This window comes from Nerophis lumbriciformis, linkage group LG26 (assembly GCF_033978685.3).
Source record: "Nerophis lumbriciformis linkage group LG26, RoL_Nlum_v2.1, whole genome shotgun sequence".
Classification (NCBI taxonomy): domain Eukaryota; kingdom Metazoa; phylum Chordata; class Actinopteri; order Syngnathiformes; family Syngnathidae; genus Nerophis; species Nerophis lumbriciformis.
The window spans coordinates 25831273-25857803 of NC_084573.2; the positions used below are offsets into that span (position 1 = coordinate 25831273).

Genomic DNA, 26531 nt, shown 5'->3' on the forward strand with positions numbered 1-26531 from the left:
TCATTCTCTCTCTTCCGCCATCCTTGCTTGTTTATTTTCTTTTTCTCTTTGATCCTCTCCACATTTCTTCTCCTTCTGCATCTTGAATCAGCCGCCTGCAGCCCCCGGCCTTGCTGTTGTCGCTCTAAACCAGACCGTGCAGCACGTACTCCGTGCTGACGTCAGTAGGCCAAGGGATGGGCATTAGGCAACAATTCCCTTGAATTACTAAAAATTAAACATCAATTCATCCGTCTCATTGTCCTGAACTCCTGTTTCGATGCCACTGTCGAATTGAGCAGAATAATGGGCGTAGTTGAAGAAGCCCAACTCGCCATCGCTGACCTAAAAATTACTTTGGACAGAGGTGTGCCAGTTTCAATGTTGACATAGGATAAAAATGTTCAGATAAAATCGTCTTGTGCAAAGCTGGATAACCAGGTAACAAATGTCCTCCAATTAAGCGCGCAAGTTTGAGTTTTTCTTGTATTTTAGTGAAGTCATTTTCAGAAGGTAAACATGGTAGGCTATTGGCTACTAAGAGTTAGCAGCTACACAACAGAAAAGCACACAATAGCACTCAAGTTAGACCAGTGTTTCTCAATTTTTTCGTCTGTTACGCCCCTCCGTAGGAAGAAAAAACATTTTGAAACTCTGCCGAGACTATGAATAGTATAATTTCTCTATAAAATTGTAATTACACCTCTGCCCAACATTAAATCCTTAACATTAAGGAAAATAAATCAATTTTCAACACAGCATAACTTTAACATTGTTTTTAGTCTATAACAGAAAATGTTTAAAGTGCATCAATTTGCCTGAAATAAAAAAATAAAATCCTGATTTAAACTATAAATATTTTCTGACTGACTTGAACCATTTGATACTAAAAAGAAATAATTTAATAAACTCCTTGAATAATAATACATTCAATTTGATCAGCAACATTAACACAGGAGCACAATACATAAAACACTTTGTTTAACCTACAAAACAAACATTTTGGCTGATTTTATTTGATCAAAAATGGCGACAATGAGCAAATTTTGTAGTGCACAGCTATTTGAAGCACGATATTGATAAAACATGTTCTTGGGGGTCATGTGAGCCCCCCGGCATCGCACCCACTATTAGAGAAGTGCTGAGCTAGACATGTGACAAACGTGTCCTTAATTGAACAATATTGCAGTTTAAAACAAAATAAGTAATAAATAATTGTAATTTCATATTACTTACAAAGTCTCCAAGGGAGAAAGTATCCAGTAACAAGCGTGTCTGCATCATTCAACTTACCACGTCATGCCCTTAATTTAACAAATTATTGTGACCACTCGGTGCTGCCGAAAAAGCAAATTATCACTCCATTTCGAAAGCATAAATCTGCCATCATGTTAGTGTTAAATACCTACCAGCGTTCTTTGAGTAATTTCACTTGATCAAGCCTTTTCCAACATTCCCCACTACAGAATGATAAAAGCATGTACTCGTATCGGCCGATACTCAAGGCTCAAATCGTATCGGAAGTGAAAACCACCCCTACTTTAGACGGCAAACTAGTTCCCTCCGCTGGTGATGATGAATAGTGCCCCCTAGGCTTAAGTCATGAACTCAAGACTCATGGATAAGTATGCCCATCCATATTTGTCTGCCCGCAAGACATAGTAAGGTAGCGGTCTGCAGGTCAGCTGATGACAATCCAGCATCGTGGTGGCAGTGGCCTAAATCTGATTGTCTTTTCCTGCCCCGCTCCTACAGGAAGCTGGCAAAGAAGCGTAAGGACGCCATCGGAACCACTCGGCAGGAAATGACACACATGGTGAACGCCATGGATCGCAGCTACGCGGACCAGAGCACTCTGCATGCCGAGGACCCCATGGCGGTGACGTTCATGGACTCTCACAACCACAACAACAGATGTACGTTGATACTTTTCCAGTCAAACTTACTATTATCTTGTCCTTTGTGACTTGTTTTCCTCTGAGAGAGCTTGAATGTTCAAGGTTACGCAGCCATTCGGGGTTTCACTGGCTAAAATGGCTGATTTTGTAGCAGTATTTTCAAACGTTTAGAGCAAAAGTTGCAACATTTTAAGGTTTTTTCCACTATCATAATATTCTCGTGTCATTTTATGAATTTGTAATCAATGTTTTGGGTAAACCCTAAACCCCAAATCTAACAATGTGCTTTTTTTTTGCATCTTAACCCATGTGCAACCTTAAGATTGACTATACACACTTACTCCTAGGACCCAAATGGGACCTGCCCCCTCATAAAAGTGTCATAAGTTCGCAATAAAATAATTTTTACGCTTGAAATCTTTTGACAACTTCAGATCTACACTATCTATTGATGTGAAGTTTATATTTAAACATTTTTTGTTTATATTCTTGTTTTTTTTGTCAAAACTAACTTAATATGAAATATTTCCAAAATAATTTGCAGAATAGAATATTTGTGTTTTTGTAATTGCAGAATGGCATTATTGATTTTGATAGACAACGCATATTTTTACGATGCCTGAGCTATAATGTGAGAGTTGAGTTTATTGAATTCACACATGTTATATATAAAAGATCATTTTCATTGCATTTCAGCGATTTAATGGCAGTTTAACTCATTTACGCTCATCAAAGCTCTGAAAATTATGCTAATGGTTTCTGGCGCCATCTGTTGATTCAGGTGCACAATTGCACCAAAACAATATTTGCTTGTTTTCCAATCGGCAAGAATTAAATTCATGGAACAAGCTTACTAATATATCAGGATAACAGTCTGTTTAAAAAAAAAAAGTTATATTAGGAGTCAATGGAGCCGAAAGAGGTCCTGAGAGAAAGTGTGTATACTTTGTTTATAACCTATTCTAACAACGTTGCCATCAAAAAAGCAATGCAATTTATTTAAAAAATGCTCCCTGGTAACATTTCATACTGCTAACCTTCAAACTGAACAATGAAATCACATTAGGAGCATATGTGATACCCGTTTTAGGCCATAGGGGTGCACAAGGGTTATATTAAGCGTTTTTGAACATTGACAGCAATTTTCCAGTCCTCCAAGGATCTCGCGGGCATTTTTTTTTTAGATGCCTGAATTTGTTTTTCCCCAAACATTGCAAGGACAGTTCAGTTGTTTTTTTCAGCTGTTTGTTGCCTTAATGTTTGATGTCTGCCGTATCGTCCACAAGTTACAGACAATCCCGTACACGTGCCGTTGAAAGTCGATGGTGAACTTTTGTTTGCACGTAGTTTACCCGTACTTTCAGTGAGAACATTAGGAAAATGTTGAGAGCGATCTATAGCAGTGATTTGATTTGCTAAATAAGTGAATGAATGAACCTCTGTCAGTGTAAACAAGGAAGTGAAGACGATTGGTTAGAAAGTTGCGTTTGAGTGCTGCTAGGAGCAAATGAGATTGGGAGGAAATTACAGTGATAGGACACAATTGAGAGCCTGTGCGTAATTCGCTGGGATTAGTGGAATTTGCGTGAAATGGCGCGAGATCCTGGAGGGACTGGTTACAATGTGCGCTGAGAACATGCCACGTGTTTGTGTCGGAGCTTAAAATTCCTTCAGACTTTTGAGCTCTTTTTCTGGAGTCATCCGGACAATTGCGAATTTTTGCTCACGGTGCTTCCTCCCCGCAGTGCCCAACGATCCTCTGGTCCCCACTGCTGTGTTAGGTGAGACCCCTGTTAGGGTTTGAATATGTCACCCACCAACATGTATCCCATAGCAGCCACCTGTCACCCCCCCATCAAAGGTGTTTGTAGATGTCTTGTAAGCTAAAACCCCCAAAATTCCCATTAAGAATGTCTGATCCTGTCTGCCTCCATCACATTCCACATCTGTCATCTTATATCTAGCAAAAGCAGCATCAATAGCTCATGTGCAGGACTAAAAAAAACACCTTAAGCACGCCATCTATCAGACTGTTTACTGTTAGTTCAATCATTCCAAGTTCCCGCTATGATTTCCTTTTCCCACCAAGCGTTTTTGATAGTCAGTGTAATTACAAGCCTCCTCCTCGGAGGCCTAATTATTTCCACAGTTTGGACTTGTCTTGAGAGGCGTGTAATTCCCCGTCCCGCAGAGCAGCAGACACTGATGCTTGAAGAGAGGAGGGGGGAAATTGGGGGAAAAAAGGACGATTCTGGCCAGCTTGACTCTACTTCATCGGTGTTATTCCCACTTGACGTATTCACAGCGCTGAACTCATGAAAGCCTGAGCTTTTTCCCTAGCTGGGATGTTTTGATTTGTTTTCCACTCGTCTGGAGTTGACTGGAATTGTAACGTAGCTTCAAGGCCTCCAGAAGAACCGCCGCCACCGAACTGTGTTGATCAAGCGTTCTGTAACCTTTTAATTCGGACCGAAAGATGCTGTCCCCGCCAATCTGGTCACAGAGTCTAGGGGAGGGGGGGTAGCGGGAAGTAGCAAATTAAAAGGTCCTGTCAGGTCATGTTGGCTGTTAATTGGCCCGACGAGGGCACAACAAACCTTAGCGGTCATTAACGGGCTAACATGTCCTCGGAGCAAACGGACGCATCGGATGGATGAAATAAACTGTCAGTTAGTAAGCAGCTGCAAAGACGAAGCAGTTGGTTGTCTGGCAACCCCAAAGCCTTGGCATTACACGCTGTGTCAATCATTGCAAACCTGCCGACAAATGTGGGCTTTTATTTTCATTTGTTTATTTTTTGTATTATTATTTATATACTATATATATAATTCTAATACACATATAAAAAATATATAAATTATATTTAAATATATACAGAAGGAGGGGGGCATTCATAAGGCACCATTCGTCAGAGGTTGACCTGATACATGAAACGTGAAGAATTTGTGGCGTCCACTATCCACTTTCGCCGCCAGATGGCAATATAGATATTGATAATCTTAAAAACATGTTTGTGGCAATTCCAACTTTGACCACAGCGTCAGTTGCTATATAGAGTGGCACTTTCCATCATTTTCAGCAGACTGCATTGCAAAATGATTAAGTCTCCCTCTTCTTCTCAGGCGAGATCCACCCAGGAATGGGGCCATGTAAATCCCTTCCCTACTGTATATACTGTATATAAACTATACACATAAAATACACATATATAAATATAAACATAATTATGTATAAAACATAGACATAATATCATATATACTGTACATATATATAAATATATATATATAATTATTTATTTCATTCGACCTAATTCCATTTTGTGTCTTTGGAAAGCATCGTTTTATTTGGAATGTTAGAATCAACATAAAATTATGACCCTTTTCTTTTTTTTTTGGAAATGATGCTCGGGACAATATAATTGCCGATTAACAATATCATTGTCAGCATTATTTTGAGGCCAAATTAAGCACAAATGTAATCATAATATGGAATACTAATAATGCAAGTAAGTAACCCTTTAAAACACAATTAACATTTCTCATTACTATTTTCTATAGTTGTAATTGGAAGGTCAATCTATCTTAATTATTTTAAATAAGTATTTAAAAAAAGGACTACCAATCTGTTAGAAAAAATTGCATTTCAATAAATTTTTAACATCTTGCAATGCAGATTTTCTGCCAGTTGGCAAATGTGTGGGGTGGTTTTTGTTGTTGTTTTGCTCCATCACTTTCCAACAAATTGGGCATACTTGTTCGTGCATCCATGTTGATTGGCCAATCTTTCTCGTTCAAAATCATATTTTGTGTACCTGCTAATTTTTGTCGCCTTGCGCTGCTTCTCACTGGCGAGTCGCCATGCATCTAGTGTGTGAAATCTATCGACCCCGACTCCACCCGCTGAGACAAAGGTTGTGGATGACCGCCCAGAGGGTTCACTCTGTTCATTTAATTCTGCTATTGAATAAACACGCTCAGGTGCTGCGATCCATGCACAGAGTGAACTCTCTTGCACTCGGTTTGGATGCGAGCACACAGAGAGCAATTTATTGATGCTGACAAAGTTATCGAATTCCTTTTTATTTATCGTACCGACTGTCTATCGGCCCAGGCTTAATGAAAACTATTCCCTCTACCCTGGAAGACGGAGACGTTAAATATCGGCATGAAACCCTGAGAAGTCAAAGAATATATTTGCGCTTTGCCAAAACACATTTTTAGATGCGCCCTAAAGGAAAGTCATCTTTTATAAGAAGGTGAACAAGCTAATTTATGAGTGATCATCTTTTTTTTTTTGCCTTCCCCCACCATTCTTGGATTGTTCATCATGTCTGTCAAATCCACTCGTTGGACAGTTTAACATTTTACTCTCGTCTCTTCCCGCTGCTCGGACGTGTAGTCCCCATCACAGGTGAGTACTCCAACACAAACATGTTCTCCGGAGCGGAACGGAGTAGCGTCGTCGTTTTTAGGAGCTGTGCAAACGTCATGCAAGTTACTTTGGACTGAGCATCTGTTCCCCGCCCGACCACAGATGAGAACCACAGCGCATCGGCGGCGGAGAACAGCCGGCTTCTGGACGTTCCTCGCTATCACTGTGAAGGGACCGAATCGCCGTATCAGACGGGACAGCTCCACCCCGCCATCAGAGTGGCGGACCTCCTGCAACACATCAACTTGATGAAAACATCCGACAGCTACGGCTTCAAGGAGGAGTACGAAGTAAGTTGGCGTAATAACTTCCTGTCATCTGCCGCCTATATTGTTTCAGCTGTGTTTACCATAGGGCTGCAGCTATCGATTATTTTAGTAGTCCATAGTGATCTGTGGATCCATACTTAAATATCGATACCATCTCTTCAGGCTCTAATATCGATCCTCCAATCAAAATATCGATATTTTCGATACTTAAGCTCAGGGGTTTCCAAACTTTTTCAATCAAGGACCGCACACTGAAAAGTCAAAGTATGCGGAGGCCATATTGATATTTTATTACTTAAAAATATTGAAAACAGATATTGTCAGCTTTGTATTATTGGTGACTAAGTATCTAATTCCTTTTTTTTTTACTATTTTATTTTACAAATAATAATACTATTTTTTTAACTGCATAACCTAGTGTCAAAAATTCTACCCGTACAAAAATATTAATGTTTAGTTACACATTTAACAGTGTTTATCATTGTTGTTGTGTTTTTTTAATTCATTCATTAGTAATATATATTTTTTTTTTAATTAACGAAAAGTGTTAATATTTTAAGTATATTTTATTTTTATTTTGAGAGCTTCTAATGTTTTAGATCAGGGGTGTCTGAACTTTTTCCATCAAGATGCACATACTGAAAGTCAAGTTTGGGGGAGACATTTTGATATATTTTTATTCTTAAAAAAAAATGCTAAAAACATACTTTATGTGATATTATTATTATTATAAGTTTAGAAATGTCAGCTTTTTCTCATTACATACCCATTTTTTGCTTTATTTTTCTTACGTTTTGCTGTTCTTTTTTTTATTTACTTTTTTACTAAATACACAACTTTTAAAATTTTATCAGACACATCAGGTATATTTGCACAAAGTATCAGATCTGTGTTGCCGATACCAGCCTGAATTTTACTTGATATCGAGTCGGAAAGAAAATCAGTGGTATCGCGCATCACTAGTAATCGAGTAGTGTATCAATCGAGTTATTGGATAAAACACTTTTTAGCCTCAATGTGTATTTTAGGGAAAATAGTTGAAATAAACAAAAAATGTTATGCTTGCCATACCTTTTAGGTTTTTAAAAAAACATTTAAATTACACTTTTTACAAAAGTACATTAATTGAAAAATTACTGTTCGGGGCCACACAGATCACCGCACCCACACACTAACGCTGTCATGTGCGCTGTATTGAAGTGGCCGTATTTAAAGTTCCGGGCACCCCATGTGGTCTGGGTTTCATCCCATTGTTACTATTGACACTCATTAAAGCAGGAGTGTCCAAAGTGTGGCCAGTAGCTCATTTTTAAACGGCCCTTGACACAGTTGTTAGTTTTTTAAACGGCCCTTGACACAGTTGTTAGCATACTAGCATTATTTAGCTAGTTTAGCAGATGTACACCTCAGTGTCATATATTTTGGTATTTCACTAATTGTAACGGCAAGCATGCTATCAGTAACATGTTAGCATACTACTGTTAACATGAAAAACTTTTTTTTGATTTTGTTTATATTTATAAAACTGCATTTTTTAGTACTTTGAAAAAAATCTATATATTTTACTGGTTTTGAAAGCAAAACCTACCAAAATGGCCCCCGCATCTTTGATTTGTGAGTCTGTAGCTCTCAGTGGAAAAATGTTTTGGGCGCCCCTCTTTGAACAGTTGCCATCGTCTTACGAATTTTTCGATAGACCGGAGAAACGCTCAATCCAATCAGCGGATGACCTTTTATTACAGTTCCAAATAGATAGACAACCTCAAAGTCTTGGACGGAAAAAACGCCAGACACTCGACCCTCCACTTCTTCCAGGAGTCTCATGTATCCAGCAGCAAACGTTCCGTCAGGACAGGCAGGTTAGGTTCCCCAGGACCTGAGTTTCTCATCGAGAAGATCTAATCAATTGTGTTGAGAGACCAGTTTATCAATAATTCTATGTTTTAAATATCAGAGAACAGTGCAAAAGAGAGGCTCTTAGAAAGTAAAAAGAAGCAAGCAGAAGAGATGAGCGAGCGAGAGGGAGGGAGGGAGGGGAAGTGTCTGCCTTTGTTGAGAGCCAGAAGAATATCATAAATAGTTTATAGCTAATTTGAAAAAAATAATAAAAAATGTGTATTTCTTAAAATGTGAACAATTTTACTGGTTTGTGTTCCAATAAGCAAATGTTCTGAGCCTTTATTTGGCCGCTTTATCCTGAATTGAACTTGAAATCAAATATCTTTTGCACAATATTCTTATTTATTGAGATGCACCAGAAATTAGTTTTTTACATTCTGAAAAATAAAAACAGCCACTCCAATAAGCCCCAGATTCAGATTCCAATCAACGCCCAGTCCTCTTTGTGGTTACAGGTCAGTAAATACCCTAGCTATAATGAATGCATGGCGGTTATATATACAAATGACAAGTCGAAATTGTGTTTGTTACTGGAAGTTATTTCACAGGTCACAACATAACCGTGAGATATACAGGTAAAAGCCAGTAAATTAGAATATTTTGAAAAACTTGATTTATTTCAGTAATTGCATTCAAAAGGTGTAACTTGTACATTATATTTATTCATTGCACACAGACTGATGCATTCAAATGTTTATTTCATTTAATTTTGATGATTTGAAGTGGCAACAAATGAAAATCAACACCAGCAGATGACATGGCACCCCAAACCATCACCCAACCATGCAAATTTTGCATTTCCTTTGGAAATCGAGGTCCCAGAGTCTGGAGGAAGACAGGAGAGGCACAGGATCCACGTTGCCTGAAGTCTAGTGTAAAGTTTCCACCATCAGTGATGGTTTGGGGTGCCATGTCATCTGCTGGTGTTGGTCCACTCTGTTTCCTGAGATCCAGGGTCAACGCAGCCGTCTACCAGCAAGTTTTAGAGCACTTCATGCTTCCTGCTGCTGACCTGCTCTATGGAGATGGAGATTTCAAGTTCCAACAGGACTTGGCGCCTGCACACAGCGCAAAATCTACCCGTGCCTGGTTTACGGACCATGGTATTTCTGTTCTAAATTGGCCCGCCAACTCCCCTGACCTTAGCCCCATAGAAAATCTGTGGGGTATTGTGAAAAGGAAGATGCAGAATGCCAGACCCAAAAACGCAGAAGAGTTGAAGGCCACTATCAGAGCAACCTGGGCTCTCTTAACACCTGAGCAGTGCCAGAAACTCATCGACTCCATGCCACGCCGCATTAACGCAGTAATTGAGGCAAAAGGAGCTCCAACCAAGTATTGAGTATTGTACATGCTCATATTTTTCATTTTCATACTTTTCAGTTGGCCAACATTTCTAAAAATCCCTTTTTTGTATTAGCCTTAAGTAATATTCTAATTTTGTGACACACGGAATTTTGGATTTTCATTTGTTGCCACTTCAAATCATCAAAATTAAATGAAATAAACATTTGAATGCATCAGTTTGTGTGCAATGAATAAATATAATGTACAAGTTACACCTTTTGAATGCAATTACTGAAATAAATCAAGTTTTTCAAAATATTCTAATTTACTGGCTTTTACCTGTATGGCATTAGTTCCGTTGTAACTTTTTTTCCCCCTCCACACCAAACTAACCCACCCACAAGAGGGCGCTCACAGTCAATAACAAACAATTAATAAATTAATTAAAATAAAAGAAAGTACATTTTAATTTCAAAATATAAAATAAATAAAATATCAAATTTTTCATTAAAACTGTCTTTGTGAGCACTGCTTTGGTGTGTCATAAATCACCATGTTGTGTACGACTGTGCTATTTAGCCCGTCACTTTTAATTGAATGTTCTACTTTGTCTCTGTTGTTGGTGATTCAGAGTTTTTTTGAAGGCCAGTCAGCCACCTGGGATGTGGCAAAGAAGGAGCAGAACCGCACCAAGAACCGCTATGGCAACATTATTGCATGTAAGCAACAAGAAAAGCATGAATTTGAAAAATGGATGTATTTATTTCATGTTCCCAGGCAAACAGAGGAAGGGAAAAAAGTATCAATGTGTTGCGTTCAATGTCTCACACGGCCTTTTCCCTCCTGTGTGTGTTCTCCCACACTGTGCCTCTGTCTCTTCCTGCAGATGACCATTCAAGGGTCATTCTCCAGCCAATGGAAGACGACCCCTCCTCCGACTACATCAACGCCAACTACATCGATGTAAGTGGAAACGCATCGAATGCTACTATTGGCTCCCAACGAAACCAACGAAACCACACTCCCTCGCTCGTATGTCAGGCCTCTATACCTTAATTGCATCTCCACCTCATCCATCGCCACATTTTCACACATTCGTACTTTGTGCTCTGTGTTGTCTTGTTTTCAATTCGTTCATTCGTTCTTTGTTGACGATTTTTATAGTTAGTATTCTGTGACAGATTTTACATAATCGTAGAACGAACTTGAGTGACTAACAACAATGGGCTGTTTTTGTGACGGTTTCCCCCTTTCGACCAAATATGGTAAACGCCATTTTATTTTATGTGTTAAAGGGGAACTGTACTTTTTTGGAAATGTGCCTATCATTCACAATCCTTATGGTCAAGCACACGTTTCTCTTTTTTATGCATTCTAACTCGTAAAAAAACACTAGTAAAAGTCAGCTAGCAATAGAGATAATGGGGTTCGATCTTTTACGCCTATAAAGCCCTCTAAAAAACATCTTATATACATGCTGTAAGTGTTGAGGGTGTCAAAAAAATTGGATTTTCAAATGAATAGCGATTCCTATTTGTAACGATTCTTAATGATTCCAAAAAATCTAAAATGTATCTATTATATATATATATATATATATATATATATATATATATATATATATATATATATATATATGTATATATATTTATATATATATATATATGTATATACATATATATATATTTATATATATATATATTATTTCACAAAATCTGTCCTGTCCAGCCACTTAAATCAATGTTTGGGTACATTTTTATCAAACAAAGCCAGTGTTCTTTTAAGTAATATATACATTTATCAGAGCTGTTTGTCTATTTTATGGAGGAATGTAATTAATCATAGAACTGGCACCCAATGCCAATAAAAAATAGTATTGATTTTGAATCGAGAATCGTTTTGAATCGACAATCTAATCGTTACCCCCAAGAATCGAATCGAATCAAATGGTGCCCAAAGATTGACAGCCCTAGTAAGTATATATGTAATGTATTTAAAGGCACATTCATAATATAGCATGTAATACTTACATAATTTGCTCATTTTAAGCGTTCGGCTGCGCAATAAATTCACAGAGCGTATCACAACGTTCGCTATTTCCTTCAACGACAACACTACTACTCATGGCAGACTTCATGAGCCAACGACGATTACTTTGGGACAAATGATGATCCAGAACCTTGTATTTTTGAGCCTGAATATACGGAGGATGATCTACAAATTTTAGAAGCTGATTTATTCGAAAATCTAGGAAGTAGCATTATTGTGAAGAAATACAAACTATAAACATATTTAAACTAATCACTTGCTGTACAATGTTTGGGATGCCAACGGATGGGATGTTTATATCTTTCAGCACCAAACTTGTGTTCCCCGTTTAGCTGCTAAAGTAATCATAATTCTCACTCCAGAGTTTAAAAAAAAGAAAAAAAGGTGGGCGCAATCAAGCGTCTTTCTGTGGTTTTCTCACAATGTCTTTGGGTACCAATTTAATTTCAAAGTTGAACAACTTCTCGGTTTATGGCCACAACCTTCTACTATCTAGGTAAGCGGCATTATTTATAATGTAGAATTAACTTTTACCAACTCAGAGTTGATGCAGCAGCTCACTATATCAATATAGCAGCATAAGTTAGTGAGCTCTCTATGATCAATAGAACCACTAAAAGTAGTTCCTCTGTGTTAGCTCTTCTATTAAAAATATCGCTAATACTTGGTTAATGTTCAGGTCACGACTTGTAAATTGATGTTTTTTTAGGAGGCAAAATAAACTCCCATTAGCTTCATTTGTAACCAATTATACAAATTAGAATGCATAAAAAATAGAAAAATGTGTTCTTGTCTCACATAAGGATTTTGAATGATAGGCAAAATTTTAAATAATGCAGTTCCACTTTAAGAGTGAATTTTTTCCAATAATTGGCTCCAAAATGGATTGGGGCCGACAAACGTGTTCAATATTGACAAACAAGACTCTTCATGTCTGTGAAGAAAGCCGACGCCTCCCGAAGTAGCCCAAAAAATGATATCAAGAATGTAGCAAAAGTTCACAAAGTATATATATATTTTTCCAAATATTCCAAAATCACCATAATTATTTCCTCTTGTCAAAGAGATTTTACTTTCATTTTCATACTCAAGAGAACATTTTGTTCCTCAATCAGTGACTACAGTGCGAATAAAAACATGCATGAAATAGTATAATAAATTATTAAACAAATAGCAAAATAATTACCGTATTTTTCTGAGTATAAGTCGCTTCGTAGTATAAGTCGCACCGGCCGAAAATGCATATTAAAGAAGGAAAAAAAACATATATATGTAAGTCGCACTGGAGTATAAGTCGCATTTTTTGGGGAAATTTGTTTGATAAAACCCAACACCAAGAATAGACATTTGAAAGGCAATTTAAAATAAATAAAGAATAGTGAACAACAGACTGAATAAGTGTACGTTATATGAGGCATAAATAACCAACTGAGAACGTGCCTGGTATGTTAACGTAACATATTATGGTAAGAGTCATTCAAATAACTATAACATATAGAACATGCTATACGTTTACCAAACAATCTGTCACTCCTAATCGCTAAATCCCATGAAATCTTATACGTCTAGTCTCTTACGTGAATGAGCTAAATAATATTATTTGATATGTTACGGTAATGTGTTAATAATTTCACACATAAGTCGCTCCTGAGTATAAGTCGCTATGAAAAAAACTGCGACTTATAGTCCGAAAAATACGGTAGATATGTCTTCTTCTATATTATCCAGTGGTTGCTATGGTTCTTCTTCTTGGACTTTGGCATATCACATTTGTTCAGGTGAGATTTGGAGCTTTGAGGACTTGAGTCTGGTGGTCCATATTATCCTAGGGTACCACACACATGCAGTGTTTTCACATTTAGGTGTGGGGTCTGTCACGGATTCAAAGAAATCAATTCAGGTTTAGAAAATGTGTGTCTCGCTCCGGCCTTTAGCTTGTCTGCTCTTGTGATGCCGGTTTGTACCACAAGAGGGCAATATTGAGTCTTTATAGATCCTTTGCTTTCATTCCTAATACTACTGTACTGCTTTGTAGATAAAAGTAGTGATATTTATAAATATTTATAAATATGCTGAAATAAATTAAAACTCTAGCACAGGGGTGTCCAAACTTTTTGACTTTTTGACTTACATAATATGTGCGCATAAATTATAATGATGGATATACAATTGTATATTAAGAGTATGTAAAGGTTTGACTCCTGCCTTGTTTACTTCCGTGATGACCTTCTTAAAGTTATGTAATCAGAAATATCAAGCAACTAAAATGCGGCAAACATGAACAGGTGTGGAGAAAGTGTTTTAAATTTTTCCCCATCATGCACCCTAATAGAAATAATGGGTGTAATTTAGATTTTTTTATGGTGTTTTTCATAATATCCACAATGTTCAGTAAGCAGATTGTGTTATGTGTCACGGTGTGTGTGTAAGTTTTTTGTTTTTTTTGCACCATGACTAGGGAAGGTAGTTTGGATTGTGTCATAGAAGTAAATGCTGTGCTATTATTTTAACGTACTTTTAATGGTCATTGATCTGATCTATTCACATTGTCCACAAGACGTCAGCAAATAGGTGGCGTTCAGAGACCGCCTGGTATTTAAGATTAGTTTGACACCACTCCACGGTGTGATGCTTTGTTGAATTCATGAAGTCTGGCGGGCTGTAGTTTGGACACCCTGTTCTAGCAGATGACAAACTGATAATTCATTGTCGTCCTTCATACCGCAGCACACCCATTTCTGTTTTGGCTTTGCTTTCTTCATTCATCTTGAATCATATTTCCACTTGTTGCTGTCACCTTTACAACAATGATCTGTGTTTCTAGATGGTATGCCACGCTAGAATTAGAACTAGTAGAATAGGGCATTTCTGGTGTTTTGTGCTATAGTATGGCAACGTCACAGTACTATAAATGTGCTGAAATATTCAAAATAACTTCATGTAGCAATGGATGTCAATATAAATCATAAATGCAGCCAACTGCAGGATGTTGTCCTTTCAACTCTAATTCTAGTTTTGAGGTGTTTTTTGTTATCATTTTGCACGCTGTCTTCATACACTCCCATCACGTCAATGCAACTTTTCTGTTTCTGGTTGACGCTCACTGACATTATTGTGCTTTTCTTTCTTTCTTTCCTTCCTTCCTTTCTTCCACTCCTTCTATTCTGCCTGTGGCTTGGCCTGTAGATTTGGCTGTACAGGGATGTAAGTATCACTGTGGACTCTTCCATTCATGCTCCCCATACTTGACACATTCGTCCATGCACCCAAGCAGGCGTCAAATGCACAAGGCCAGCCTCTTTCCCCACTTTTGATTTTTTATTTTTTTCTTGGGACCTTGATCGCATGAAAGAGTCACCTCATCTCGCCCTACTTATTTTGTTTCTCACTTTGCACCATGATTACGGTGCTGGTGTGCTCCCCTTCTGTGTTTCACTCATTGTCACCGTGCACACACTTGACAGCTGTTTAGGTGACATCACAAGTACTATATATATTTAACTGAAAACAATATTCATTGTGTGTAGGGATGCGTACGGAATTCGGTACTTTTATAGGTACCGACCGAATTCCGTCGTTACTTAAATACAAACGGTAACGTTGTTGCACGCGATGTCACGTCCGGTTGCAGACATCTAGCGGGGAAACAAGCAGCGCTCAAAAGTAAGGCTACACTTTTCAAAATGCACTAGCTCGGTGCTAATTTACATTGGATATGCCATATACATGCTACTGATTAGCATTAGCAATTTTACATGGCAATTTCACCACCTCCGGAGTGGTAATGAAACCTGCAACTAAGGGCTTGTTGACACTGTAGGTTAAATTATGATTATTTTGCCCAAATGTGACCTGTGTTAGATTTTTCATGTCAATGTGAACGGTGCAATTCCACAATTTTTAAATCCGACCCAGGCCTCTTTTGTTTGCTCTAAGCCAGGGATGTCTTGACGAATGAATTATCTATGGCCCGCGGGATGATATTGGATTAGTATTAGAACCGGCCCACAGGCCACAACCACCTGCCGCTGTTTTGCACGCACCAATACTCCATCAGTGTTGGCGCTAGGAATTTTCAAAATGGGGTCCCAGGGACCCCATCAAGTCATAAAAATGGGGTCCCACAGTAAAGTTTTGGGGTCCCACTTTTTTGTAGCCGTTTTGCAATCAAATTATAAATGTATGCATTATCCTGTTATATCTCACATTCCATATTGTGTTTTGGTAAAAGGTTGTCATTAATGTTACTTAATCCATAAAAAAAATAATACAAAAGAAAACAATTTTTATGCATTTGTAAATGTATTCAGTTATAAACATTCATTCACTTTCTTCTTTCCTTCATGGATCTAAACTTTACCGCCGCAGGTATTTTTTTCTATATTTTTATTGTAATATTTTCAGAATGTGTTTGTTCTATTTTTGGCCAAAGTAAGACAAAGAAAATAATCTGAAGTTGTCTTTATTTTTTTAGTTTTAATGCCATGATTTTAATAGTGCGGCCCGCGTGTGCACAGATTTTCCTCCATGCGGCCCCCGAGCTAAAATGAGTTTGACACCCCTGCTCTAAGCCTTCTCAATCATCCAACCAATACGTCATCAACTAGCGATTAACGTCATAATTCTTTGCCAAAATAGACGGTTGTTGACAAATGAGCAGAAGACAGGCAAAACTAATGTTTTAGGAACTCACGTGAATGTTCCACCACTCCTGTCTCCAACTGCTCGCCCACATGCTCTTCGGAGCAGACAAGTATCCCGCAAACTGCGAGAGCCAAAATGATTGCCCTCTTCCTTCTCAATCTTCCACGCACAATAATTCCGTTCAGAAAACGTTGACTTTGATTGCACAAAATCCTTGAAATTGCCACAAAGTCCCCCTCCAGGACTGACACCTACTAGGATTCACATTAGACATGTATTTTGTAAAAAGACTGTATTTCAGGAAAAAAAATCCGAATTGGACATGCTACCCTGCAGTGTGAACGTAGCCTCAGATGCATGTTACAATCAAACAGCTGATGTGCAATAAATATAATACTTATAGTACAAACACTTTGTAGGACACAACAGAAGACAAGGCTACTTCCTGGCTAGGTAACACAATACTGCCCTCTAATGTATTGGTATTGTAACTGCATGTAAAGTCTAATATACAGTATAATACTTACAAATGATACTCAGAAGTGTAATAAATCTGAATATGGGTGTTACCATTATCAGCTCACTATTGAACGTTAAAAAACAAAAGTACCAAAAATTGGTACCATCGATTACCGGGAATTTCAAATGTGAAAGGTGCCTATCCTTATTTGTATACCGTACTGACCTGAATATAGTGGTTTTCCCTGGGAAAAAAATAAAGTTTTATATTTAGGGCGAAGAGCGAGTCAGAGCTATTCTTACTGTCACTCACACACGCAGGCTCAAAATGAACAGGGGAGGAGTGAACTTTGAGATAACTGTGGCGTATACTTATTTAATAACATTTGGTGCCAGTTCTATGATTAACTACATTCCTCCATACAATAGATAAACCGCTCTGATAAATGTCTATTTTACTTTCTTTTTTTTCTTTTTTAAGTTTTTTTTTAATACAATGCTTTACAAACATTTAATAAAGTCAAATACGAATAAGGCAACAAGAGAAGTATCCAACACTTCTCCTTTCTAAAGTAAATCTGTACAGCAGATATGATCATCTAATATGATTTGCCTGAGTGGCTAGACAGGACTTATTTTTTTATTTTTTTTTATTTAATTATTGATTAAGAAACGAGACAAATAGAAATCGGGATTCATTCAAAAATCTTTTCTTTTTTTTTTTACACCCCAAATATTTCTATTATTTTGTTGTCATTTACCAGTTTTTATTTTACAGCTATAAAAACCCTGATTGAAAAAGGTATAAAATGGGGTGGATACGGTCATGTTGCTTCATGTTTGTCTTACTGTAGGAAGTTGTCTTTCGATAAATGCTTGATAAATGATAAATAATCACCCCGTTGTGTTTCCAGGGCTATCAGAGACCGAGCCACTACATTGCCACTCAGGGTAAGATGCAAATGAAGTTACTGTAGGGCAGGTGCAGTATGGGTAAAGTATGTGTTCTTAGGTCCCGTGCATGAGACCGTCTATGACTTCTGGAGGATGGTGTGGCAGGAGCAGTCGGCCTGTATCGTCATGGTAACCAATCTGGTGGAGGTTGGAAGGGTACGTTGTTCGCCACTCAGTAGAGTACTCGTTGTTCCGATGCAAACATCGAAGAAACAACCATTCACATGTGCACTTGGATAGAATGTGGGACTTCAAAGTTGTTGATGGCCTACTGAATGGCGGTATGACTGATGTTGTTGTTGTTGTCCAGGTGAAGTGCTACAAGTACTGGCCAGACGATGCTGAGGTTTACGGCGACTTCAAGGTGACTTTTGTGGAGGTTGAACCGCTTGCTGAATATGTGGTTCGCACATTTACATTGGAGAGGGTGAGTAGTAATACTAGTATTCACTTTATAACAGTGATTTACACTTTTTCTTCTTCCTTGGGACATTTTTGCATGAAATAATTGGAAACAATGCTTTTTTTAATGTTCATAATTATTTATTTTTTTCATAATTTCTGCTGTTTATGAGAGGAATAAGAAATGTTTTCAACAATATAAAGCACTTACTGTATCAGTTTTGTTGACATTGGACATGAAATACAATTTTTTAGGGTGTATTGCAAATAGGGTTGTCAAAAATAACCAGTTAACGCGTGTGATTAATCACAAAAAATGATAATCACCCTGATTGGAGCTAATATCAAACTGTAACCAGGTTTTACGCAAATAAGTGACGTGCATTGAAGTAAAACATTTAAAAAATGTTCCTCTATGACATCCATCCATCCATCCATTTTCTACCGCTTATTCCCTTCGGGGTCGCGGGGGGCGCTGGAGCCTATCTCAGCTACAATCTATGACAGTGCTTCTCAATTCTTTTATGTTACGCCCCCTGTAGGAAGAGGAAAACATTTCACGCCACCCTCCTCACTCTCCGCCACGACGATAAATAGTATAGTTTGTCGATACAATTTTTATAAGTACACCTCCGCATAACATGTATCCTTATTATCATTAAATATAGATCAACTGACAACAAATAACTTTATTAACATTGTTTTAGTCACAGAAAGTATTTAAGTGCATCAATTTGCCTCAGAAAAATAAAATAAAAAATTGTTCAAACTATAAAACATTTTTGACGGACTGACCATTTGATACTAAAGAATAAAATAAAATTGACTCAATAAATAATAAATTTAAATTGATGAGCAACATTAATTTAGGAACACAATATATAAAACCTACAAAACTAACAATTTGTGCTGATATTTTTTAGAAATCAAAATGAGCAAGTCAGGATTACTGGCTACACTGAGCACATTTTGCAGTGCACAGCTTTTCGAAGCGGGGTTTGTAGCATGATACTGATAAAGCATATTTCCCGGGGTAACACACGCCCCCCCAAAGGGGCCCATCCCACTATTTGAGAAGAACTGTATCCTTCTGACTATAAAATTGCATTTGTGACCAACTGTTATGTTCCTTTTAAGTGCATTTAAATTATACAAGCCTGTGAATAATAATGATGAATCCAAATTCAAAGATATGATTACAGCACTAATTGCAAATGATATGATATTTTGTTATAGAGTAGGGAAGGGATTCACATGGCCCCATTCCTGGGTTGATCTTGCGTGAGAGGAAGGGGGTGTGGGGGGTGTTAATCACTTTGCAATGCAGTCTGCTGAAAATGGTGGAAAGTACCACTCTACATAGCAACTGACACTGTGGTCAAAGTTGGAATAGCCACAAAACACATTTTAAGATATTCAACACTCCACTGCCGTCTGGCAGCTAAAGTAGATGATGCACCCCACGCCTAACTTTGTCATGTTTCATGTGTCAGGTAAACCATAGAAATGGGGCCATATGAATCCCCTTCCTACTGTACACACAATGCATTTGTACTAAATAATTCATTTAAAAAATCAGATTAATCACACTTGAATTTGGATTAATCATGATTACCGTATTTTCCGCACCATAAGGCGCCCTGGGTTAAAAGCCGCGCCTTCAATGAACGGCATATTTCAAAACTTTGTCCACCTATAAGCCGCCCGGTGTTGTAAGCCGCATCTAACTGCGCTAAAGGAATGTCAAAAAAACCAGTCAGATAGGTCAGTCAAACTTTAATAATATATTAAAAACCAGCGTTCTAACAACTCTGTTCACTCCCAAAATGTACGCAAATGTGCAATCACAAACATAGTAAAATTCAAAATAGTGCAGAGCAATAGCAACATAATGTTGCTCGAATGTTAATGTCACAACACACAAAATAAACATAACGCTCACTTTCTGAAGTTATTCTTCATTCATAAATCCCTCGAATTATTCTCCTTCGTTGTCCGAATTGAAAAGTTGGGCGAATGTGGGATCCAAAATGTCGTCTGGCGCTGTCTCCCTGCCTCCCTGTCTTGGTGAACGTCACGTGTGTTCGCCTTCTGTCATCCACTGTTCCCACGCAGTTAGCAGTCTAGCTTCGAATGCCCTGTTGACACCAATATCTAGCGGCTGGAGGTCTTTTGTCAATCCACCCGGAATGACGGCGAGTATTGAATTAAGCGCGTAAGCGTGTCTCTTAATGTGATGTTATGAGATAGCAAATATAACAACTACACTACCCAGCATGCAACGATAGTGACGAGCATGCGCGGTAGCCCTGAGAAGCGTTGTTGTATGCTGGGAGTTAGAATGTGGTTATGAGCACGCTGTGAGTAAACGTTGAGAACTCAGTTAACACGCCTCGTCTGCATTATTTATAATTAGACAGACAACACACTTAATAGGAGCCATTTTGGGGTCTTTACATAAACACACAAATGGAAATGAAACGTCACATATCCCAGCATGCACCGCGCGCTTCTTCTACGGGGAAAAAAGATGGCGGCTGTTTAACGAAGTTGCGAGACCGAAACTTTATGAAAATTAATATTAATATGTATCCATATATAAAGCGCACCGGGTTATAAGGCGCACTGTCAGCTTTTGAGAAAATTTGTGGTTTTTAGGTGCGCCTTATAGTGCGAAAAAACCACAAATTTTCTCAAAAAAATGTTCAGAGATAAAAATGGAAAATATAATTTGAGTAAGAGTAAATTGAATGTAAAGCAACAAAAAGTATGTGCAAGAATCAGATGATTATATCTGAGTGATGGGGAAGGACACTGTCAGCATTGCTTCTTCCTGCTCCTTTTTTGGCACACAATGTAGTAGTGTAGTTTACTTGTCTTAGAGAAGCTCTTTTTTTTACTTTGAATTGTGTAGATGAAGAGTATTTTTGGGTTGTTAAATAAAACAAGTTTGTAGTATTTTTGTATTCAAATGTATTGCTGGTCCCTAGCAGGTTGAAATGATGATGCATGACTATCAATACTAATATTGATCGTTGTGCTTTATTTTTTGCCCAGCGTGGTTTCAACGAGGTGCGAGAAGTCAAGCAGTTCCACTTCACAGGCTGGCCTGATCACGGAGTTCCGTATCACGCCACGGGACTACTTTCCTTCATTCGCAGAGTTAAAATCTCCAATCCGCCTTCTGCTGGGCCGATCGTGGTGCACTGCAGGTACGAGCTACTTCTGCACGCCTCCACACAGACATGAAGACTTATCTCGAGGCTTTGTTGTGTCTTTAGCGCCGGAGCGGGACGCACGGGTTGCTTCATCGTCATCGACATCATGCTGGACATGGCCGAGCGGGAGGGCGTGGTGGACATCTACAACTGCGTCAAAGCACTTCGGTCCAGGAGGATCAACATGGTACAGACTGAGGTGACTGCATTACCCATCATCCATCTGCATCCACATGGCTATGGTAGACACGGAAACTACTCACTGGACCTTGGACTCGGACTTGGTACTGGCTGAAGGGACATCCATGCATTCATCCATCTCTCATCTTTGTTTCTGTGTCATGCAACACACTTAACACACCATGGCGTCATATGGCAACATGCTAATAGATAGACTATTAATAGTACATTCAATTTAACTTGTAACGATAACCTTAAGCTAACAAGAGAATGTTAGTGATGAAAAATACAAATAATATGACATATATTACACCCTTGTGGAAAGAATTAGTGATTTCCCAAGTGAGAGAAAAATAAGTTAGTGTCCTGTAGCAAACTTAATGTGATGCTATCTGGTGGTAAACAAAATAAATACACAGTTGCTTTCTTTTTCTTTTTTTGCTCTATTGCAATATAAAGAAGTAATAGTAGTAAACAATTATGTTTAAAATTGTAGCCAGCAATTTGGATTACTAATATAATGCACATTTGTTTGAATGTTATGATTCTAACATAAATTTACCTAATTAAAATAATAAAATCTAAATTTGAAACATCTTCATTTTACAACCATCTCTTGTTTAGAATCATTTTCAGAAAGTAAGATTACTAATAATAAATCTAATGTTTTCATAGCGCATAAAACAACAGTTCACGTCGTAAATATTTTATTTTGATATTTGTTTTACATTGTATTACTAGAGGTGGGAATAATTGGGCACCTCACAATTCTATTGTAAATCAATTATTTATAGGTCTTTAATAATTGTTTATAATATTGTTTACATATCCTATCTATTATATATTCAAAATGTATTACATTTGATTATTGATAATTAAATAATAAAGCAGCAATAAATAATTGTTTAAAATTGAAGCAAGCGATTGGGTTTATTGATCAAATGTACATATATTTTAATGTTGTGAATCTAAAACATTATATGACCTAATTAAAATAATGAACTCTAAATTTGAAACTACCTTTGTTGTACAGTTTTCCCTTGTTCAAACTCATTTTTGCAAAGTACGATTATTACTAATAAATCAAATATTTTGATAGAGCTCAAAAAACAGTTTCCGACCTTCTGAAATTTTTTTTTTTTTTTTTTACATTAGTACTAGAACTGGTAACATTTGGGCACCTCACTATTCGATTCCGAATCCATTGTAAATCAATTATTCATCCATCTTTAATACTAGTTTATAATATATCATATATTAATATTACATATTCTATATGTATGTCTTATTAATAATATTAATATGTCTTCAAGGCTTCTCCTTTGGCTACTGATGTATGCAGTATTGCGTCATTTCCGGTTTTTGTATTGGTGCGTACGACATATATATATAATATTTATGTGTGTTTGTATATATGTAAATATACACACATTTGTGTGAGTGTGTGTGTGTGTATATATATATATATATATATACACACACACACACACATATGTGTACAAATGTATATTTATATATACAGTACAGGCCAAAAGTTTGGACACACCTTCTCCTCATTCAATGCGTTTTCTTTATTTTCATGACTATTTATATTGTAGATTGTCACTGAAGGCATCAAAACTATGAATGAACACATGTGGAGTTATGTACTTAACTAAAAAAGGTGAAATAACTGAAAACATGTTTTATATTCTAGTTTCTTCAAAATAGCCACCCTTTGCTCTGAATACTGCTTTGTACACTCCTGGCATTCTCTCGATGAGCTTCAAGAGGTAGTCACCTGACATGGTTTTCACTTCACAGGTGTCATAGTTTTGATGCCTTCAGTGACGATCTACAATGTAAATAGTCATGAAAATAAAGAAAACGTATTGAGGTGTGTCCAAACTTTTGGCCTGTACTGTATGTATGTATGTATATATATATATATATATATGTATATATGTGCATAAATATGAACATTAGCATTAATGCTGCATTTTAGAACCATCTATATTATAGGCAATATAACTCATTCGGAAATCCTAAGGGCAAAGAAGTCTATATTCATCATCTCCACGACTCCACCTGTCATCTGCCACCTCTCACTCACCGTTTGTTTGCTCACCTGCGACACTGCACTTCATGTTGTTGTTGTTGTTTATGACCTCCTTTAGCTTGCGCGTGTCCAACTGTGATCCAATGCAAACCCTGTTCCCCCTTCTCCAGGAGCAGTACATATTCATCCATGACGCCATATTAGAGGCTTGTCTCTGCGGAGAAACGGCCATTCCCGTCTGCGAGTTCAAGGCGGCCTTTTACGAGCTGATCCGCATCGACTCCCAGACCAACTCGTCCCACCTGAAGGATGAGTTCCAGGTAATCCTCGAGTGCAAGACAATTTAAAGTGCTTTGCAGGAAACATTCAAGGAAGCGCAAAATTAGAATAAAAAAATAAAATGCACATATGTAATGAAATTGAAATAGAGAACAGGCAAAAATAAGGTAAGCTAGATTGTAGAGGTCAAAAGATGAATCTAAAATAATGTATTGGTTCTGTGATGGAACCAATACTTAACTAAAAACACATGTATCTCAAATCACCATTGTCCATTGAAATGATTTAAAGTTAATTTAATGGTTCTTGAAATATTGCATAAAAACAATGGAGTAGAATGTACTACAAACTACTGTAGCTGTATGAAGTAATATAATAATAATGTACAACATTTACCTTCTACTTCATCTCTTTCAAGCTGCTTCTCTTTTTACTTTTCGTGCCGCAGACCCCTAAAACTCCCCACACTCCTGGTCGTGCTCACGCATGTGTTTAGTGGTTGTCATGGAGGACTGCCTTTGACTTGTCCCTCCCCGCCCTGCAGACATTAAACTCGGTGACGCCTCAGCCTCAGCCTGAAGACTGCAGCATTGCACTGTTGCCTAGGAACCAGGACAAGAACCGCTTCATGGACGGCCTTCCTCCTGACCGGTGCCTGCCCTTCCTCATCACAATAGACGGGGAGAGCAGCAACTACATCAACGCGGCTCTCATGGATGTAAGTACACCTTGACCTTATACTTGGAGTGAACAACAAAGTATGACCACACTACTGGTCACAAGTGGAGGTTTTTACAAAACCTTTGTCCAGTATAATACACGCTGATGATTTATATACACACACACACACACACACACACACACACACACACACACACACACACACACACACACACACACACACACACACACACACGCGCACACAGTCTCCCCCTCCCTGTTTGTGTGATGCTGTGTTTGTGGTTTAAGCACAAAAAAGCTAGAGACAAATCCAGGTTTTACTCTGAAGTACAAAAAAATAAATAAAAAGCATCAGTTTACTGCGATATTTTGCTGCGTATTTATTTGTTGTCATGGGAACAATACGGCCGAGGGAGAAAACCGTAGAGTTAAATTTGTAATCAAATACGTAAAGTGTGAGCAGGCAATGAAGCATCGTCATGTCAGCCATGTAGCGCAGCACTTGTTTTGATACGCGTGTGAATGGCCGTCGTGTTGTGTTCAAAATATTTCAATTCCGATACGATATCAGCAGGAATCCTAGTATTGTACTTCCTTTTCCTTATTTTGTAGTATGGAAAGTTGGAAAACGAAAGTTCCTCAGAGAGCAATGCTGGGTATGACAAACACAAACTTTATGACGCTTTTGAGGTGGAGATAATTTGGGATTTAGTGACACCTAGTGGTCAGAATCATTTTATAAATTATAGGCATGACGCAGTAAGTTAAATGATGCGGACACGTTTGTTACTGGGTACTTTCTAATACGCCTTGCAGACTTTGATTGTTTAAGTTTATATGCAATTCTAACTATTTGATACATGTTTATAGGGGTGCTCCACAAAATTGATTCACATTCAAATCGTGATTGTTTATTCCGATTCATCGATTCATAGTTGTGGAAAATCGATAAAAAGAAAATGAATTTAAAAAAATAACAATTGGGGGTTAATTTGGCAAATTTGTATTTTATTTTTAAGAATCAATTTTTGGATTAAAAACATTAAACCACTATCATTGATGTATTTTATTAGATCAACAATTTGTGTAGATTTTTAAAAAATTTTTTTTTTTTAAGTCTCACCACACAGCAACCAAGAGGAGCTTTCGTAACGTATGATCTTTTTTGAAAAGGTTTTACTATAATTTTTACACCAAATAATATATTACAAGGATCCTGTTGAATCGAGGATTTATTCTGAATCTAATTGTCTCTCCAAGAATCGGAATGGAATGGTTAGGTGCCCAAAGATTCCCACCTCTACTTGTTTATATTGACAAAAGTGCTATTTTGGTCCGCAATATTGTTCCATTAAGGACACTTGTTACGTATGTCTAGCTTGTGTGCTATTGTGTGCTGAGCTGTTGTGTAGCTGCTCGCTCCTAGTAGCCTAAAATCGAAGAAAATACCAACATTGTGTGCTTATTGGAGGACATTTAGACGTTAACTGGCTGTCCAGCTTTGCACAAGGGAACACACTGCAGGACTGCTTGTATCGGAGTTTATATCGGATCATCCGATACTTGTTTTTTTTTTCTGCTGATATCGGATCGGCACACCCCTACAAAATATAGTGCTTTTTCCTCCTGAGACCAACATGTAATGACTTGCAATGGTGTGACATGTATTATTTGCAATGGTGAGTAAATAAATAGTGAAGTTGTGATCCAGTTGATCAAAAAAGAAAGATGCAGCTCAGATCCCAGTTAAAGTTAAACTTCCTTTGGCCTCTCTCTAACCAAGCTGTCAGAGGAGTTCCAGGTAATACGATTTCACTTCCAATACTCTCAATACTGGATTTGTTTCATGGCTTCGCTGTCTTCC

General features: G+C 37.7%; 1 protein-coding gene across 14 annotated transcripts in view; it reads left to right on the top strand.

Moving 5' to 3' along the window:
- The window catches only part of ptprk (protein tyrosine phosphatase receptor type K), a 196429-nt gene that overhangs the window by 160259 nt on the left and 9639 nt on the right, over positions 1-26531 (top strand). For 3 of the 14 annotated variants that reach the window (XM_061987101.2, XM_061987105.2, XM_061987106.2), the window contains 13 exons: positions 1735-1895; positions 6411-6598; positions 10383-10482; positions 10650-10795; positions 14999-15016; positions 17830-17866; positions 17928-18025; positions 18180-18296; positions 21329-21483; positions 21553-21688; positions 23878-24027; positions 24531-24704; positions 26451-26468. In XM_061987101.2, coding sequence (XP_061843085.1) covers positions 1735-1895; positions 6411-6598; positions 10383-10482; positions 10650-10795; positions 14999-15016; positions 17830-17866; positions 17928-18025; positions 18180-18296; positions 21329-21483; positions 21553-21688; positions 23878-24027; positions 24531-24704; positions 26451-26468 — 1498 coding nt within the window. Of the gene's footprint in view, positions 1-1734; positions 1896-3622; positions 3659-6275; positions 6288-6410; positions 6599-10382; positions 10483-10649; positions 10796-14998; positions 15017-17829; positions 17867-17927; positions 18026-18179; positions 18297-21328; positions 21484-21552; positions 21689-23877; positions 24028-24530; positions 24705-26450; positions 26469-26531 lie in introns of all 14 variants that reach the window. The other 11 variants (XM_061987109.2, XM_061987112.2, XM_061987111.2 and 8 more) reach the window with 9 other exon arrangements.